This window comes from Rhinopithecus bieti, unplaced genomic scaffold (genome assembly GCF_001698545.2).
Source record: "Rhinopithecus bieti isolate Rb0 unplaced genomic scaffold, ASM169854v2 scaffold_21412, whole genome shotgun sequence".
Taxonomy (NCBI): Eukaryota; Metazoa; Chordata; class Mammalia; order Primates; family Cercopithecidae; genus Rhinopithecus; species Rhinopithecus bieti.
Genome location: NW_016811643.1, coordinates 1,561,731 through 1,581,918, shown reverse-complemented (window position 1 = coordinate 1,581,918; position 20,188 = coordinate 1,561,731). Strand labels below are relative to the sequence as shown.

At 45.4% G+C, this 20,188-nt stretch overlaps 1 protein-coding gene across 2 annotated transcripts in view; it reads right to left on the bottom strand.

The window, feature by feature from the left end:
* The window catches only part of CLPB (ClpB family mitochondrial disaggregase), a 148,416-nt gene that overhangs the window by 33,969 nt on the left and 94,259 nt on the right, over window positions 1-20,188 (bottom strand). For both annotated transcript variants that reach the window (XM_017894472.1, XM_017894473.1), the window contains one exon: window positions 3,134-3,231. In XM_017894472.1, coding sequence (XP_017749961.1) covers window positions 3,134-3,231 — 98 coding nt within the window. The remainder of the gene's footprint in view (window positions 1-3,133; window positions 3,232-20,188) is intronic.

Genomic DNA, 20,188 nt, shown 5'->3' with positions numbered 1-20,188 from the left:
TGAACATAATTTGACTACAGAGTGGTAGGTGGAGGTGGAGGAGGCTGAGCTGGGTGGCAGGGGGATTGTGAGCAGACAGAAGGGGAACCAGATAAGATCAGAGTGACAGCAACCCATGTCTAGACAAACAGCCAGGAGATGCAGCCCAGGCTGGAGCTTCAGCAGCCTCCAGGCCTGAGTCATTATGTTACAGATGCAGGGCCTGAACTCAGAGGCAGTTGCTTCTTACTTACTGGCAGAGGGAGAAGAAACCAGGTCTAAAATGGTGTTCTTCCCACAAAAGCCTGCCTCACAATTTTGAAGAGGAAGCTTTTTGCAGTTTGGAGGAAAAATGCAGAACAGAATGAATGGGTAACCAAGTAGATGCTGAACCAACTGAGAGAAAGCCAATGCTGCTGACATCCAGTGAGGGCTGAGGGGTGCTTCACATAGGTAGCATTTGATGGGACAGCAAAACAGTTAGGTGGAGATGCTCAGTGGACACATTCAGAATGGAGAGAGTCCAGACTGGATGAAGGGATAAAATGCACAGAGGTGACAACAGATGAAATGGTCTTCCAGCTGAGAGCTATGGAATCCCTGGACTGGCTCCAAGTGGTTTTCTTAGCCTCTGAGGCAGCGCCTCCATGGTGGGACAGCTGTGTTAGGGCTCTTCCCTGAAGCTGCTGCCCAATAAGCCTACCCACTGTGGCTCTGCCATGGAACAAATCTCATTCCCTCTCACCCAGAGCTGTTCCTGTGCTCTTCCTCTTCTGGCCAGATGCTCTATTACCATCAGCTTTCTCTCATGGCACAGTTCCTCTTGCCACCCTACTGCCCTTCTCTGCACAGATTCTAAGAGATCAATGTCTACTTCGAATATGGTGTCCTCCATGCTCCAGAAGGGTCTGACTGGCACAGGGGATTGCAGCCGCCATTTGTTCACTCTGGACATTAGCCCTGTAACAATGTGGCCAACATCAAGCCACTTCCCTTGGGCAGCTAAATTTTGTGAAGGGTCCTTCAGTGGGCCTAACCCTCCACCAGCACTGGCACTAAGGGGGCCTGTTCTCTTGCTTCAGTGGCCAGATCACTGCCTGCTCTGTCACATAAGTTCAAAAGCCACAGGTACTCTTGGCCAAGTCCAGGGCTGGTCTCTCAGGGGAAAGGTACTGGGCTTGAAAGGGGAGCTGAGGATGAGAGTGCAGTCCCTAAGGTTAGGCGCAACAGTGCTGAGGGATTTCCTTAAGGCACTTGGGGAAGTTGACCCAACCTCCCGACCTGCTCCTACGATAGAAAAATGACCCAACCTCCTGACCTGCTCCTAGGATAGAAAAATCTGAACAAAAGGAGAGAAGCACTTGCCCTCTGAAATTTAGTAGTTCTTTCTGGTCACAAGGGCCCCTGGGGATGGGTTGTGAAAAGCTAGTCACCCTTCCTAATTCCTTCCTTTCTCCAGGAGAAACTACTGCAAGACAGTTACTAAAATTATCAGGGAGGCAAACTCTGTATGGTTGATGTTGATTATCAAATATTTCCAGCTCTCCCATTCTAGGCACATGGTAGGATTACTCTTCTTGGCCCCTTTATGATTGGTTTGAAACATGGGATTAGTTCTGGCCAATGAATAGTGAGTAGAAGGGAAGGATCCTCCTTCTAGGCTGAGCATTTAACTGTGGATGTAAGACCCTTCAGAGCATCCTTTTCCCTCTGGCAAGCAACCAGCAACATTCCAGTGGGTGGCTGCTCTGCCTGCTGGGATCCCTAAGTGCCTAGGATGAATAGAGCCTGCCCTCATCCACAACCACAAGGAACATGTAACATAAGGCAAAAATAAATCTTATTTTGTTTCGTTTTAAACCACTGAAATTTGGGGTTGTTACAATAGCATAATCTAGCTTATCCTGACTGATCCATATACAATCATACGTTGCCTAGAACCTTAGAAACCATTTAGTACAAGGTTTTCATATCACAGAAGACTGAGCTTTAATGAGGGGAAGTGCTAGCCCAAGCTCACATGCGCAGTGAGTGGTGAAGCTAGGATCAGAACCCACATCTCTTCAGTCTCATTCCAGGAAGCTAAGTGCTTAGACTTAAGACAGAGAATATTTGCCACTAGGTGGGACCTGCCACACTGAATCATCTCAAGGTACTTCAGCCAATTTGTGGATACCAGACTCCTTCATGTTGGAAAGGGCACAAGACTAAAAGTAAAAAACCTGGTCTTTGCAGTCCCTGTCCTGTCACTGAACCTACCATATGACCTGTAGTCAAGCCTATTATGTTCAGTTTTGATGCTAACTCACTCTGGGACCAAAGGCAAGCCACATCACAGCCCTGGGCTCCAGTTTCTCCAGGAGTAAAATAAGTCAGCTGATTTAGGTTTCAGAGATCGAAACTTGTGGCAACAGCAGAGTCCCCTCAGAGACTTCCCCAGGAGGGAAGGGCAGGCCACATGGGCGGTGCTCTAGTCCGTCTCTCTCCTTCTACTTGAACAACTCAATTTTCCTCTGATTTATTGGCTTATGCTTTTGTAAGATTTCCCATCACTGGACTTGATTTCTAAAGTCCCTGCCAGCTCTGAGATTTTGTGATTCTAGTTCTAGTTCTGTCCAGTAGTTCCTGAGTTACTTAGCCCTGTTTTCAGGGAGTTCAAAAGTTTGGTTGGGAACACAGAATTAGAATGGAGGATTTTTTGGCTCAGATTCTATACTAGGCTTTCTGGAGTTTGCGTGGAGGGGAGGGGAGGGGTGAAGGAATAGTTCTAGAAAGAGTGATGCTGGGAAAAGATGGCTTGATGAGGCTGTAGAATATATGAGGCCTAGGAAAAATACGACTAAAATCTCTGCTTGGGCTAAAGATTTTGTCTGGCTAGCACTCCCTCCTCTGAAAAGGACCTGGGAGACCCATCACTTCATAAACCAAATTTAAAGGTAATGCTCAGCAGCTAGAAGTGGCCAAGGCCGCTCCCTAGTCATGATAGGCGCAACTTCCTATTCTTGATGAGACTGGAGGCTGGATTTGTATTTAAACAGATAATAATCACCTAAGGAGAAGTGGCCTCTGGTGTAAAGCCTGACATAATTTAATGAGTGAAGGATTAAATGATGCATGGAGTGTCCACAGGCCTCCTCCCTTCCCTGAGACTTACCTTGGCTTCAGAAGTCCTCAGAAGCTTCATCACTTCCCCTTCTCGGGCATAATCCAAGGGCGTGTGTCCCATTTCATTCCTCTGCAGGGGGTTGGCTCCTGGCAAGAGAAGGATAAAAAGTCAGAGGCTCTATGAATGATCAGTGGAACCTCAGCCTTCCCTTGGAGGTGGCTTAGGGCTCTGATTTCTATGTTGAGAATGTCCATGGACACCTACAAATGGTGGAAAAACATGGGACTGGGGCTCCTACATGTGCATGCACACATGTTCCATAACATACTCCATACACGCAGATGCGTTGTACATACACAAATACACACAGCTGAACATGCTAACACAGTATGCCAAACAACTACACAGGTTAATATACCCTAGCACAAATACATGTAAACACACAATTTCATACATGTATTCATTAAAATGTCCATATTTTCCGGGTTCACGCCATTCTCCTGCCTCAGCCTCCCAAGTTGCTGGGAGTACAGGCACCCACCACCACGCCCGGCTAATTTTTTGGAGAGATGGGGTTTCACCATGTTAGCCAGGATGGTCTCAATCTCCTGACCTTGTGATCTGCCCACCTGAAGCCAAGGTAAGTCTCAGGGAAGGGAGGAGGCCTGTGGACACTCCATGCATCATTTAATCCTTCACTCATTAAATTATGTCAGGGTTTACACCAAAGGCCACTTCTCCTTAGGTGATTATTATCTGTTTAAATACAAATCCAGCCCCCAGTCTCCTCAAGAATAGGAAGCTGCCCCTATCAGCATACAGATAAACATTCATTCATGAAGCCATATAAAGGGTTCCTTTCTAAAGCAGAGAACATCCCAAATAACAATTAAATGGTTCCCCTTCTTTCTGTTTTCTGCTGCTCTCCTTTTATGCGCTCTTACCTCTGGGCATTTCCTATCTGTCTGAGTCAGCTGAGACCTCTGGAAAAGCATGGGCACCACCAGCAACCTGTCTATGCCACTCTAGCTGTTGGTGGTTGAGTGTGTGTGGCTGGGCATTTCCTCCAATCATTAGTTCCTGTGACTTAAGGACAAAGACTTTGAGTATGACAAAAAGAAGGGGTTAGCTTGGGACCATGTATCTACCTTGTCTCTAAGTACTGGCAGCTGAGAAGCCTGTATAAAGTGTCTACTTTGTGCCAGCGTTGGCAGTTATGGAGGAAAGGTCACTCTGACTCTCTGTGCTGTCACAGCCTTCCCAAAGCCCACGTCTAAGCACCTCACTCTCTTCTTCAAAAACCATCCATTCTATTCAAGCCGGCAGACCCTGAATGAATGGGGCCTGAGGATGCAGAAGAATCAGATCTGGCCCTGCCCTAAAGGCACTCCTCTCAAGGCAGGAAGACAGAAACATAATTAGAAAACTGCTTTGTACACAGCAGATGCTCAATAAATGTGTGTTACACAGAACATTAAGGTAATAATTATCTAGTATTTTTCGAGCTTCTCTCTTGCTCAGGAAGTACTGTCTGAATAAAAGAAGGTTAAGACTCAGTCCCTGCCAAAGGATATAATGGGCTGGCTGGGAAACCAATTAGCACAGGGTATGGCTCAGGGTGGGTGTCCAACCACTGTTGATGGACAGTAAAAACCAGTGTTTCTCAATCCAGTATGTGAAAACGTTTGTATCATGATACAGAAGTATTCCTATTCTACTTAAAAAGTTTTTTTAATTAAAAAAAATTTTTTTGGGTGGGTGCAGTGGCTCACGCCTATAATCCCAGCACTTTGGGAGGCCGAGGCAGGCAGATCACGAGGTCAGGAGATTGAGACCATCCTGGCTAACACGGTGAAACCCTGTCTCTCCAAAAAATTAGCCGGGCGTGGTGGTGGGTGCCTGTAGTCCCAGCTACTCGAGAGGCTGAGGCAGGAGAATGGCATGAACCCGGTAGGCAGAACTTGCAGTGAGCGGAGATTGCACCACTGCGCTCCAGCCTGGGTGACAGAGCGAGACTCCGTCTCAAAAAAAACAAAAACAAAAACAAATGTTTAGGAGACAAGATCTCACTATGTTGCCCAGGCTAGTCTTGAATTCCTGGGCTCAAGCAATCCTCCTGCCTTGGCCTCCCAAAGTGCTGGGATTATAGGCGTGGGGCCACCGTACCCAGCCACAAGTCTCTACTTCTTTTCTTATTTTTTATTGAGACAGGGTCTCACTCTATTGCCCAAGCTGGAGTGCAGTGGCGCGATCTCTGCTCACTGCAACCTCCACCTCCTGAGATCAAGCAGTTCTCCACCTCAGCCTCCTGATCACAGGCATGTGCCACGATGCCTGGCTAATTTTTGTATTTTTACAAATATTAGAGATGGAGGTTTCACCATGTTGGCCAGGCTGGTCTCAAATCCCTGACCTCAGGTGATCCTTCCACTTTGGCCTCCCAAAGTACTGGGATTACAGGTGTGAGCCACCATGCCCAGCCACAGTCTCTACTTCTTAAAAGACCCTATCAACTTATGAACAACAGTAACAATTTATTAAGCATTTACATGTGGCTGTCTGCCTGAGTGGCAGAAGAAGTGGATAAAGCTCTATAGAGATGTGGGAGGTGGAGGGGGAAGGGGCAGGCCACAGGAAATACAATCCAGGTGAAGGAAACTTTTATTATCAATAAGAAAAAACTAATTTTTTTTACACAGTATTATCTTCTAACAGGAATTTAGTGCAGAATATTGACAAATACATTGTTTTTTATTAAGATACAATTCACATACCATAAAATTAAACCTTCCAAAGTATACAATTCAAGGCCGGGCACAGTGGTTCATGCCTGTAATCCCAGCACTTTGGGAGGCCGAGGTGGGCAGATCACTTCAGGCCAGGAGTTCGAGACCAGCCTGGCCAACATGGTGAAACCCCATCTCTCTAAAAAAAAAAGAAGAAAAAAAAAAAAAAAAAAAAAAATTAGCCGGCATGGGGGCACATGCTTGCTGGTAATCCCAGCTACTTGGAAGGCTGAAGCACGAGAACTGCATGAACCCAGGAGGCAGAGGTTGCAGTGACCTGGGATCATGCCGCTGCACTCCAGCCTGGGCAACAGACTTGTCTAAAAAATGGAAAGGAAAGGAAAAAGGAAAGGAAATGAGGTATATAATTCAGTGGTTTAAAATATACCATTCCAGAACATTTTCACCCTCCTCCAAAAGAAATCCCCTATCTATTATCAGACAGTCCCCCTACCCCCAGCCCCGGCAAACATTAGTTTACTTTCTGTCTATGGATTTGCCCATGCTGGATACTTCCTATGAATGGAGTTGTATAATATGTGGCCTTTTGTGTCTGACTTCTTCAAGCTTACCAGAATGTTTTCAAGGTTCATCCATGTGTTAGCACGGCTGAATAATACTCCATTCTGTGGATATACTACATTTTGTTTATCTATCAGGTGATGATGGACATTTAAGCTATTTCCCCTTTTTGGCTATGATATAAACAGTGCCATGAACATTCACACATGAGTCTTTGTGTAGATGTATGTTTTCATGTCTCCTGGGCAGGCCATTGGAGTCATGATGTAATAATAGTAACACTGCTATTTATTGAGCAATTACTCTGTGCCAGGCACTGTGCTCGGTACTTTCTATATATTTTATCAGTTAATCCTCACAACTACCCTGAGGGATAGGAATTAAAATCCCCAAGCTACAGGCTCAGAAAAGTGAAATAACTAGCCCAAGGCCACAAAGCTAGCTTTACTTGCTTGAACTAGGAGTAAAAACCACCCCCAGGTTTTCCTAACTCCAATTCTCTCCTCTCACGAGGGTGACCACAATATACCCCTGACGAAAAAGCCTTCAGCTGGCCTTTGCTTTCAGGACAAAGTGCAACCTCCCTAGGAAGGAGTGTGCCTGTGGTCTTCCTAACTACTGGGCAAGTCCTCAGAAGCTCAGAGCCTCATCCTTTCTTTCAATTTTGTTGGCACTTACTGGGCACTTTCTATCTGCAAGCTTCTGTGTGCAGGATAATGAAGGACTGGCAGAGCCAATGAACAGTTTCCTTCTTTATATTTCACGACTTTATATTTCACTTCAGTATAGCAACTGATACTTTGAACACTCTCCCCTGTGAGTTCTATAAAACCACTTTTCAAGTTTTCTTTCCACTCTTGTGACCATTTCTTCTGTCTCTTTTGCAGACTCTTTAATAACCTTAAAGACTTCCTGTCTTTAAGATTATTAGGTGCTACCTAGAGTTCAAGTCCAGCACAATTCCACCTCTCCAGGAGCTCATGGGGACAAGAGATCACAGGCTGAGTGTCATCAGTGTGCTGAAGGAGGGACAGGCAGCACTGTGGGGCTCAGGAAGGAACAAAGTGCTCAGGGACTTGTTCGCCTAGCCCAGCCTTCCTGGCCCAGCCCCGCTGAGCTGCTCTCTCTGGCACTCAACACTGAGGGGCTCTGCAAGGGCTGAGGGGCCAGTGGCAGAGAGCATCCTCCCCTCCCCCCAGAGCTAAACCACAGTGGAGGCAGAAAGGGAGCTGCAAAGAAGCAGTGGAAAGGTCTCTCCTTTCTTAGCCTCAAGGGGAGCTTTGTCACTAGACATGAGCTGCAGTGGAAGGGAGGGTTAGGGAGAGACCTCTGGAAGGGGAAGAATGACAAAGAGAAGAGTAGAAAAATGGTTAGGAGGAAAGAAATGGCAGAGAGAAGAGGAGGGGGAAGAGGAGAGAAGGTGACAGAGGAAGACAGTGGAAGAATGAACAGAGAGTGAGATTAGCCTCTTCAAACAAGTGCTGTCAGTGATCTATATTTGCTTACAGAATGAAAAATGTGCGCCATAAACATTGGCCACTGAGTAATTTCTAGTAGGAGTCGTGTCACTTCTCATAAAGGATGGGATGGGGACAGGTAGGACATCTCTGCACCTGGGCCAGCCAGTACAGGGGCTCCTTTTAAAGCAGTACTGCACCTGTCTCCAGCCCAGGAGGCTCTCAGGTCAGGCTCCACCTGACCACTCATGGGGAAGGCTCCCCAAGGTTCTGGAGCCTCAGGGCAGCATGTCTGCCCCCACTTTAGGAAGGCTGCGGCGGGGGTACCGTGGATAGTGTCCATCTAATATTAGGACCCCAGCCCTTCACCCTCGCTCTGACTTGACTAATTGCTGTAATAATTGATAGAACCTGACTTCTACCACTGATCGATTTCACCTCCATGGCCACAAACCATTACACTCCAATAAATAACCACGTTGGGCCTCACCCGCCTGCCCTCTCCAGGGGCATCAGGATGGCCCGTGCCCTGGCCTGACCTCCCCTTGCCTCCCACCCAGGGCCCCATCGGGCCGAGCAGCTGGTCTAGAGGGCCAGGCCTCCGGGAGCAAGTGAAAGGGCTGGATGGAGGTGGGGAGTGCTAATCGCAGGCCATCCGTCACTTCCCACTGGCTGTCTGGGGCTGGGGCAAACACCTGGAGCACCCCAGGCAGTGTGGTACAGGACCCCTCCCCTCCTCTCCCTCTCCAGATTAGTGTGTCCCAGCTTATAATATTTGATAAATAGCAGACTGGCTTCCTGGCAGCACTGCTGCGGCTGCGCCTGCCCGCTACAGCTGTGGAAGGTCACTCATTGGGGAAATATGTTTCTGTCAGTGGTATTGAAAAAAGTTTAGTGGAGTGACAGGCCTCAATTTTTCAAATTTTATTAACTCCATCCTCTTAACCATTTGTCTTGAATTCCTTCAGATTCTGGGGGATCTGTCAATAGGGCCTGGGCCAGGAAAGTCGTGTTGGGGCGGGGGGTGGGTGGTCATGGGGCTGATGCTGATTGGTGCCACTATGGCTGGTTTGGACCTCATCACCCAGGGCAAGGTAAAGCAGTGGCAATGCTGTTGGTGAGAGTGAAGGCCTGGCTCACCGGTGCTGAGAGAGCCCACTCCTCTTCTCTGTTTCAGTACCTGCCTTTGAGTTGACACAATTATTGACTCTCCAAGTGGAAAAATGGTGAGTTCTTCTAATTCCCTAAGAAGATACTTCCTTCTACTACATCTCAAACGGGTGGTCACTCTGGCTCCTCTGAATGTCCCCAGTACCCAGCCCCAAGCTCATGGCTCTCTCAGGGGTGTCCCCCATTTAACTGAGGGCAGATTTTTCACATATGAGCCCCAGATTCTCTCACTAACTCTACTTCCATCTTGGTTCTGAAAATTTCTGTTCATCTTTTAAGACTCAGTCCAGTTTTTCTGGAAAACAAGACTCAGCCTTGTTTTCCTTCCACCGTAAGTTGGGTACCATCCTCTCTGCTCCCATAGGTCTTTTGGCTTCCATCTTACTGCATTGGTCACCCTGCATTAAAATCTGTCTCATCTAAGACTGAGAGTTCTTATAAGCCAGACACTGTGTTTGATACACTGCTATATATCCTTGCATGGGATGGGAACTCAGTAATATTTGCCAGATGACTGAACCATATTCTCTCCAGGTGCCATCTTCTGAGGCCACACAGAACATGGCTGTTCTTTCTGCCCCAGGAGAACCTTTCTGATAGCAAGTACAAAACCATGTACCTTTTTCCTGTAGACCAAAGTCCCTAGTTTCTTTGCTGGTCCCAGAAGCCTCTCTGCCTGGTTGGCAGAAGAGGTCAGGTCAGGCCCCGGTACCCTCTATGCTCTGTAGGTGGGAAGTGGGGAGGAAGTGGTTGGAGAGAGAGGCCCACCTGCCTTTCCTAGGGAGAGTGCTGAAATTAGGGTGGAGGTGGGATTCAGATCTTCTCCATGCTGTTGGCAAAAGCTCATTAAGCTGAGAGGGTGGGAGGAGGCTTGTCACTCCCTCCTCCCTTGACACTACTCTGTCCTGGCCCTTGCCTACCTCAAATAATATAATGTGTATAAGAGGGCTTAACAACAACAACAGTAACAACAGTAAATGTCCTATACAAATGTGTTGGCCTATTATTATTAATAACACTGACATTCATGCCGCTCCCCACGCTGGTTCTGTCAGCACACTGCCCTTCTAGTGATACGATTCCACTGCAATTCCCATGACTCAGCCCTTCCCTCTGAAAGAGCACTGGGCTGGGGAGCCAGTGAGGGGCTGCCTCTTCCAGCTGTGTGATCCACCAGGGCACTTGCTCTACTTCTCTGGTGGTAATGATGGCTGCCCTACCTACCTCTAAGGGCTTTGTGAGGACTAATTAGATTAACAAGTTCAAAAATGATTGGAAAGAAGGATTAGACGGGTGTACAATGTTCTTTGTAATAACTTTTACATTCACTCTTGCTTTCCATATTTACTGCTAGCGGCTTTACCACCTTCATCCTCATTGTCACTATTTCAGCAGTCTGTTGACTATCTCAAATTAGAAGTTTTTGTTGAAACTTCTAATTACGGGAAGTCCTTCCCATGAGCAGAGACATGTCAATGTGGACTGATCTATTCTTTTCGGGTATGAGCTCCCCATCAAGGAAACATTCAGAGAGAGAGTGAGAGGATGACCACAGATGAAAAGCCATGCACCTTCCCTGTCTCCACGCTCAGCTCCACTCTGTCCCCACCTGTGGTCTCTCCGATTACCCAGATCCTGCTCATTCTTCAAGGCCCAGTTCTCTCCTCCTCCAGTGATCAGTGCTTTCCCTTCTGCGCTCCTAGAGTCCTCCCTACTCACTCCTTTTCCTGGCCCTCAGTCTCAGAGTCCTGGCCTGCTACTCTCATATCTTGGTTTAGTTTTCACATCCAGTATGTACGGGGCTCCCTCAAGTCAGAACCAATTCTCCTCTACTTTCCCAGAAGCTAAAGGTTTGAGAGAAGAAACTTGTTGAGAATGCTGCAGGAAGCACAGAAGAACTGGGAATAGAGCTCTGGTCTCTTGAGCTTTTTCCATAAACCACACCACTGAGCCCTGCTCAACATACGTATGTACACAGACATTCACACTTGCAGATATGCCCCCCCACCCCACCCCTGTAATGAAAAATACTTACTGGGCACTTGTTATGTGCCATATCCTGTGCTCACAATGGCCATGGATTTAACAATTTGATGAAGACAGCAGGAGATGTATAATTTTTTCTAGTTTACAGATGATTTAACTGCGTCTAGCAGAAGAGCAAGGGGAAAGGTGACAGGCTAACACTTGTTGGGTATAATGCTTTTATATACAGTGTCTGAATTATTCATCAAACAAAGAGTCTGAGAAAGTAGAGGCTCAGAAAACTAAAATAATTTACCCATGGTCATAGAGCAGATAAATAGTAAAGCTGGGATTTAACATGGGGATTTATTATACTATTCTCTCTTTTGTACATGTTTAGTATTTTACATAATTAAAAGTATTTTTTTAGGAAAGGAAGCCAGGTCTGGTTTTCCACTACAAAGTGCTACCTTCCAAAGGCCTGATGACTCAAAAGAGAGAAAATCATCTTTTCCCTCCCTTCCAGTGTGCTCAGATGCTCCAAAGCCAAGATAGGGGCATTTCTAGAGGTAGATTTGGGATAGACAGCTTTGTAGAAAGGGGACAAAATGAGGCTCCCTTTCCTCCCATTCAGGACTTCCCTGTCTGGGGGCCAGGGGAATGGTGACACACATTAACTGGCCTCCCAGAAGGTCATCCACAAGTCCCAACCCCCCAGTAGATACGCTCTGATGTGATCCCTTGCCTTCAGGGAGGCAGATTTCTAACGTTCAGAGAACAGAGAGAGTTTTAATGGAATGGATCCAGACATTCCCCATTCCACTGTATGGAATCAGACTTGTTCTTGCCCTTGGGCAGAACTCAGACTAGTGAAAGACAAACAGGGATAGAAATAACGTCATTATGCAACAGGGGAGTGAGGAGATGAGGATCTCAGGGGACTGAGATGAGGATGATGATTCTTCCCCCTACGCCCCTGGTACCAGGGAGCTAGGCACTGTGCAGCTTAGGAGGTGGGAAACCACAGCACCAGCTGGAGAAGAGCAGAAGATACTACACTGAGCACTAAAGAAAAAAGGACCAGAGAAGTGGAGAAGCCTGGGGAAGGGAAATTAGAGCTCAAGGTCACAGAGACTACGAGTAGGAGAGTGGGAGCTAGAACCCATGCCTACTAGTCCAGGGCTCTTTCCACCTACACCGTTTCAGCCTCTGCCCACCCTGTAGCTTGCACTTCCTCAGCACTGACTGGAAGGACTGGCCTACACCGGACTACCACTGTTCTCTTCTGTGGTGCCAAAATCATCTTTGCCCACCACCCAGACTTTATGTTCTGCAGACTCGGGTTCATCTTCCCTGCCCTGAAGCTTTTCCAGGCCACTCAAGCCTACAGATCACTTCTTCCTTTGAACCACTAGAGTTATTATCTGATCACAGACTTTCACACATATGCCTTGTCTCCACAATCAGATGTATGACTAAGAAAGCTTTGTAAATGGCTAGAAAAGGAATGATGATGATCGCTAGGCATCAGGATGGGTTTGCAGAAGCTAAGTCATGCCAGACTAACCTCTCCTTTCTTTATCAGGATGACCTGTTTGCTCAATCAGGTACAATTAGGCCAAATGTGGACTTCATGAGACATCTGATGAGATGTCTCAGGATAATCCTGTGGTCACAATGGAGAAATGGTACTGGATGCCAGTACCACATGGAATGCTAGTAAAAGACTGATGGACTAACCAGACCCAAGCGGGTGGGTCACTGATGGATCAGAGGTCTGGAAGGAGTTTCCAGTGGCAGCAAACACTTGGTCCTTGTTCAGCATGTTTACCTATGACATGGATATCACAGGGACATCTTCCTCATCAAATCTGCAGATGTAATTAAGGTGAGAAGGGTACCAAATACACGCGATGGAAGATTGACATTAAGAGCTAAAGCAAATGTGATGAAAGTTAGTGGAAATAAATAGGAAGTCATAGGTTTGGAAGAGAAAGTGAGGATTGTTTTGGGAAATGTGATTGAGACAGGAAAGGGTTTACAGGCCACGTGAGAAAAACAGTTTAAGGAAGTAGGGGGTTTAGGCTGGAGAAAAGAGCTCAGGAGAACCTGCCTGACATTTTCAGATATTTCAAGGGCCATCATGTTAAAGTGGGATTAGATTCATTCTACATGAATCAAGGGTAATATTAAAACACTTAAAAGCAGAGTTGGCTAAATTTCTAACCATTGGAACATCTAAAAATAGAATCTAAGCAGCCTCAAGAGCAACTGAGTTCTCCAGCACTGGAAGTGTTCAAGCATTAAATGGACAACCACTTAGGAGGTTTCCTATTTATATACTGGTTTACAGGTATTTTTTTCAAGATTAATTGTTAACATGCACTTATCCATTCATTCAAAGATACTTTTTGAGTCTTCTATATGTTTGGCACCATGGTAGGTGCTAGGGATACAAAAGTGAGTAAGAAGATACTGTTCTTGCTTTTAAGGAGCTCCTCATCCAGCTGAGGGGAGATGGGCAAGTTTATTTCAGTAGTATCTTGTGCTTTGATTACAGGCCTCAGCACAGGGAAAGCTGGCTTTAGATTAAGTCAGAATTTCTGTGGACATTCAAAAATGCATTTGGTTACTAAAGGCCAGTAACCGTTTAATCAAGGCCAAATTACTTGCTTAAACTTACTACTGGCTGTGGGAATATAGGTGTACAGTGAAACAGAATTTGTGGATTTTTGTGCATGACATTTTGCTCTTATACCTTGAGTTTTGGTCTTTGGCTGGGACTTGTTTATGTACCTACAGATTGTCTTACAAGTGGCTGTGGTGTCAGGGTGAAATGATTTAGCCAGCAGGGCTACCTAAGTCTCCATTTCTTACCCACTCTATGGGGACTGCTTCAACACAGACATAAACATGCTCCTGTCGTTACCTTATTGCACTCGTCACACGGGGAGGCTAGAAGGCTTGATTCAGGGATATGATTGGATTTTAAATCCCAGTCTCACAGGATTTTAATTACTGGTTTGGGGCAGCAGAGATAGGCGCTGGCTGCCTTTGGATGGAGGAGGTCGATACACCAGTCCACAACATATTGAGCCACAATGTCTGCAGACTCTATTGCTCTATTTAATCATCTTTTGCAAAATTTACAGTGGAACAGGAGGGATCAATACGGAATTTATCACATTCTCTTGTAAATATGAGCCAGGAAAGAGTTCCAGGCAGTTTGTTACTGAGTGGGAGGGAACATGTCTGCGTACAGCTGGGCATTAGGAGATGAGACAAAATCCACACTTCTTGGCATAACCTACAGACATTCAGCCTCTTAAGCCTGAAGGCAAGTTCAATGGGAAGAATGCTGATTCATTCATTCATTCAACCAACCAACCAACATACTAGAGCACCTATTTTATGCCAGACCCTACAGAGGACAGGGTAGACCCTATAGAGCTCTGGGGACATACACTGGAATTCTGCTTATGAGATCCTAATCATAGATATAATAACACAATGGCTCTGCCACTCACTGGTGAACCTTGGTTGAGTTACTGAACTGCTTGGTGCCCTTGTTTATGCATATGGAAAATGTAGCTAATAAGAGTTCCTAACTTGCAGAGTTATTTTTATTTTATTATTATTATTTTTTGAGACGGAGTCTCACTCTGTTACCCAGGCTGGAGTGCAGCGGTGTGATCTCGGTTCACTCAAGCTCTGCCTCCCGGGTTCACGCCATTCTCCTGCCTCAGCCTCCCCAGTAGCTGGGACTACAGGTGCCCGCCACCACGCCCGGCTAATTTTTTGTATTTTAGTAGAGATGGGGTTTCACCGTGTTAGCCAGGATGGTCTCGATCTCCTGACCTCGTGATCTGCCTGCCTCGGCCTCCCAAAGTGCTGGGACTGCAGGTGTGAGCCACCACACCCGGCAAGTTATTTTAAGTATTAAAAGAGATAAAAGCCTTAGTCCAGAGCTTTTATCAAAAAATGGTAACTATTGTTATTTTTCCTTCAATTACTGTTACTAACTATTCCTTCCAACAGCGGATGGGCTGTTGAACAGGGAGCCGGCTACCCTACCTCCTTAGTAGACAGAAGAGAGACTGGATGGCCATCCCAGGTTAGAGATCTGGTCAGGGCCACCAGCAGCAGAATCAGAGGAACAGGAGGAAGAGGGTGTGTAAGGAGGAGATACATGTTAAGCTGTTTTTTGAAGCTTCAATTGCAATCTTTAAAACAATAAAATAGTCTTCTAAAATTGCTGTCGGGGAACAGAGTAAGAAGTGATTCACTTCATGTGGGCAAACCATGGAAAGTTACACATTAAAGATATAAAAGTTGGATCTTGAAGGCTAAGTAGGAGTCTGATAGGTAGAGAAGCGGGGAAAGGACATTCCAGGCAAAGTGAATGAGGACAGGTTTGGAGGCAGGAAAAGCTATGCAAGGTAGTGAACACTTTAGTGGGCCACAGGCAGAGACAGTTCTTGTCTCCCAGGCCTACTTGGCTGCAGGCATCCTCCTGGTAGGCCCACAGGATGATCCCAACCCTGAAGCAAACAATCATCCTCATCCTCTCTTGGAAACTGGTGGCAGAAGATTCATGGTGGACTTCAGAGTGACTGCATGCTGGGTTAAACATCTGGGCTTAATTTATAGGCAGTGGGAACTGCTGAAGGTTTTAAAGCAGGAAAGTGACATGGTTTTGTGAGGTGGAGGCTGGTTTGATGGGATCCTAGAGGTAGGAAGACCAACAAGGCTGTTATAATAGTCCAGGTGAGAGTAATGAAGCCTGAATTAAAGAAGTAGGGACAGAGGAGAGAATGGGCTAAAGATGAAATTCTAAGAAAGACAGGACTTGGTGGAAAATGAGGGAGAAGTCATCAGACATAACACTTTCTAGTTTGAGCAACCAGTAGACAACCATACTATTCATCAAAGAGAACATGGAAGAAAGTGTGAGGAGGGATGGGTTTGGACGCATTGAGGATGAGATGTCTTCGGAATATTAAGCATCAACAAAGTTATGGAAGACATGAAAATGCCTGGTTTACTCTAAGGAAGATATGTAGATCAGTGTGGTTAGAAAGAGGTGGTATAAAAACCATGGAAATGAATATTCAAACATACTTCACATACAGAGTTAGGCAAGGAAAACGACACAAGCAAAAACTCCTGCCAAGCATTTGTGGTCAAAGCAAACCTAACGTAGAGGTTTTCTAGATGGTGGATAATGCTCTGAATAGCCTGTGACACAGGCATAGGAAGTGAGGATCCTTAGCCTATTTTCATTTTGGACAAGACCCAAAATGAAAATGTTCACGACTTTCCTGGAAGTTGTGGGCTTTCAAGAGGCCAGCCCTACTCCTCTTTATCCCCACAGTATAGCACAGACTCTCCTCAGAGGTGGCAGCAGGTTCTATGGCCAGAGAGCAGCTAGGAGCAACTGTCAGTAGGGAGGGAAAGGCTCTGCATAAAGCAGAGTTCAAAGTGCACTATCAGAGCCAGAGTCCTTAGGCTTCTGCAGTCTTCCCTCCTGCAAGTGACAGCTGAGACCAAGGCATCCGAGCCTGGGGTCTGGGCTGAATTTAGCAGTCATAATCATACTGCTGACATCTGGGGCACAGCCACAGTCTTCGTAGAAGGCGGCAGCTTCTGTTCATGCACTAAAAACACATCATCTTCAAACATGCTAATCGCATGTCTGCTTCCATCTAACAACATTGAAAGGAGGCTGAAGAAAGGGCACACAATACCCACACATCTGGCTAATTCAGTTATGAGGCCAATCAATCTTGATGGGTTGTCTATGAAACCCCAATCACCCCAAAGGACTGAGCTGACCAGATGTTTAAGCTTCTGTTGACCAATCCTAGCCTAATGTGCAAGGCAGAGAAGAGGGGTTATCAAGAGATGACTTTTGCTTCCACTTACACATCTACATCTATTCCCAAAGTTAAGTAGAGCCCTCTGCTTGGATGAGAAGTATCAGCACATTAAAGTAGTGGTTGAGCCAGGCTCACTGCAATGAGGTGCACTCAAATATACAGACTTTCACTCTGAACTTAAGGAAGATAGGAACTTATTTACAGTTGCCTTTGTGAACACTCACAGCAATAGAAACCAATGAAATATTTTTTGCTAATTGCACTTCTCTATATGGAGAGAATCAGAAATGTGGGGTTGGGGGAGGTAGTATCTTTAACTATAATATCAAATGTTATAGGCTCTGGTTCTGGGAACAGAAACTGTTTTATCTGCTGATATCTACTTCATTCAAGGCCGAAGGAATTACTCATCTCCCTCACAAAACATTTACTTTTCTGAAAAATCAGAAGCTTCTGCCAACAAGGACTCTTCCAGTTTATGCACCTTCTTTTATGCCCAATCACAGTCACCAGGCAACCATCACCAAAAATAAAAGTGGAAAGGTGGTGGGAGATTAGGAGGAAGGAGAGAGGACAGGGATAGACCAAAAACACCGGGAAGACCACTTTGACCCAGGGCTCCTTGCTGTTGCTAGTGATTCCATTTTTCTCAAGATGCTTTTCCCTCATTAATTCTGAAGACTTCACCAAGTTTGTCCCAGAGTTGAGGATGCATGACAAAACAGATGAATGGTCTTGGGTAAGAGAAACTTCCAACTTACTAGAAAGTAGTGAGAGAGAAGCAAAGATTAAAAATGAGGTCTTTATTGTGATACCCTGTGCCCAGAACAGTAACTGGCACTCAGTAGGAGTTTAATAAATACTTGCTGACTGAATAATTATAGCCCCATTATGACACAGCTGGGCTATGCTCCTTCCATTTCTGTTTGTCAGGAGAGGCCTCCTACGGTCATGGGCAATACTACTCGACAAAACCACTGCCCATGGATCTGGAGTCTTCCTTCAGCCTGAATGAGCACAGAAGAAGTTGTGCTGAGAGGCAGGGCTATGAATGTCATTATGACATCCAGCAACCTCTTTTTCCTCTTCTCCATGGGTGCAGTAATCAATACTGCTGACCAATCTTGCCTCCTTTTAATTCTTTCTACCTTTAAAAAGAATTTTTTTTGAGGCAGGGTCTCACTCTGTCACCCAGGCTGGAGTGCAGTAGTACAATCTCGGCTTATTGCAACCTCCACATCCCAGACTCAAGCAATCCTCCCCACTCAGCCTCCTGAGTAGATGGGACCACAGGCATGTCACTGCACCCAGCTAATTTTTGTATTTTTTTGTAGAGACAGGGTTTTGCCATGTTGTCCAGGCTGGTATCAAACTCCTGGGCTCAAGCCATTCGTCCACCTCAGCCTCCCAAAGCGCTGGGATTGCAGGGGTAAGAGCCACCACGCCTGGCCTTCTTTTCTACCTTGATTTCCATGATATACAATATCCATGACTTTATCTCCTTTGCACTTCATTCTTCTTTTCCAAGTTACTGAGTGTCACCCAAGCCCGAGTCCTCAGCCCTTATTCCTTTCTCTCTCTGTGCATTCTCCTTTAAAAGACAGCTCCGATTTGTATAAACAACCCTAGTGGTTCTCACTCCTGGCTATATAATAGAATCACATGGGAAGTGTTAAAACCATATCAATCCAAAGTAGGAGAAAATATTTCTATACATTACAGATAAAGGGCTAATAAACAGAAATTTTAAAATCAAGAGAAAACAAGACCAAAAGTCTTATAGAAAAGTAGGTAAAAGACACAAATAGACAATTCACAAAAGGAGATATAAAATGACCGTCAAACATATGAATTGATGTTCAAGTTCACTTATGATAAGAGAATCAAACTAAAATTACAATGAGGTACTATTTCTCACCTTCAGATTGGCAAAAATCCAAAAGCTTGACAATACAATCTGTTGGAGAGGCTACAAGGAAACAAGCCCTCTCATACGATGCTAATAGAAGTGTAACACGGTACAACTCGTACGGAGGAGAAGCTTGGTAATAGCTAACCAGAGGACATATGTATTTACCCTCTGACCCAGCAATACCACTTCTAAGACGTTACTGTAAAGGCATACCTCCAACAAGACCAAAATATATATGCATAAGGTTATTCATTGTGGCATTATTTGTAACTGCAAAATATTGGAAATCTCAAGGTCCAAGTATAGAATACATGGAATATACATACAATGAAGTATTATGCAGCTGTGAAAAATGAGGAATATCTATGAATTTACATGAAGTGATTTTAAAGAAATATTATTAAGTTAAAAAAGCAAACTGCAAAGAGATATATACAGTATGCTACCTTTTGTGCAGGTAGAAAAGTGAAATAAGAGGACACACAAATATTTGCTCATACAAAGAAACACAGGGAGGACAAACCAGAAAACAACAAAGCTATTTATTTAAAAGGGGCCAGGACTCACTGAGAGGGACAGAAGATGGTTGAAAGGGATACAGGAGGGAGGCTTACTTCTCTGAGTATACCTTTTGGTACCTTTGACTTTTAGAAATGAGATAGTGCTCTACACATTAAAACAATACAATTAGGCCGGGCGCGGTGGCTCAAGCCTGTAATCCCCAGCACATTGGGAGGCCGAGACGGGCGGATCACGAGGTCAGGAGATCGAGACCATCCTGGCTAACACGGTGAAACCCCGTCTCTACTAAAATACAAAACTAGCCGGGCGAGGCGGCGGGTGCCTGTAGTCCCAGCTACGCGGGAGGCTGAGGCAGGAGAATGGCGTAAACCCGGGAGGCGGAGCTTGCAGTGAGCTGAGATCTGGCCACTGCACTCCAGTTTGGGCGACAGAGCGAGCCTCCGCCTCAACAACAACAACAACAAAAAAAACAATACAATTAAATCAATCAGGATAGGTAGGGGAGAAAAACCCTAAAACTGAAAGCAAATTGAAAAATCAACCCAACTGTATTTCAAATGAATAGCATAAACACACTGAAGAGGGAAAAAAGAACCCCAGTAACTCAGGAACCCAGTATTTCACTATGTACTCTCAGCCTTGGATAGACTAGTGGTGAGAATTGCAAACAAATCCTGACCTGAACTTTTAAGGAGGTTTGTTTTCTATAGTGGCATATGGGTAAAGCAGTTCTGAAGCTTTTTTAGATGTATTATAGGATTGAGCAAATGAGTAAATAAATAAATGTATCAACACTATTTGTAGCTAGCATTGTCACTAAGGAAGAAGGACATACAAATATGAAATGTGTGAAGACAAGAAAGAACCCTGTCAGGATTAACTGGAATGTG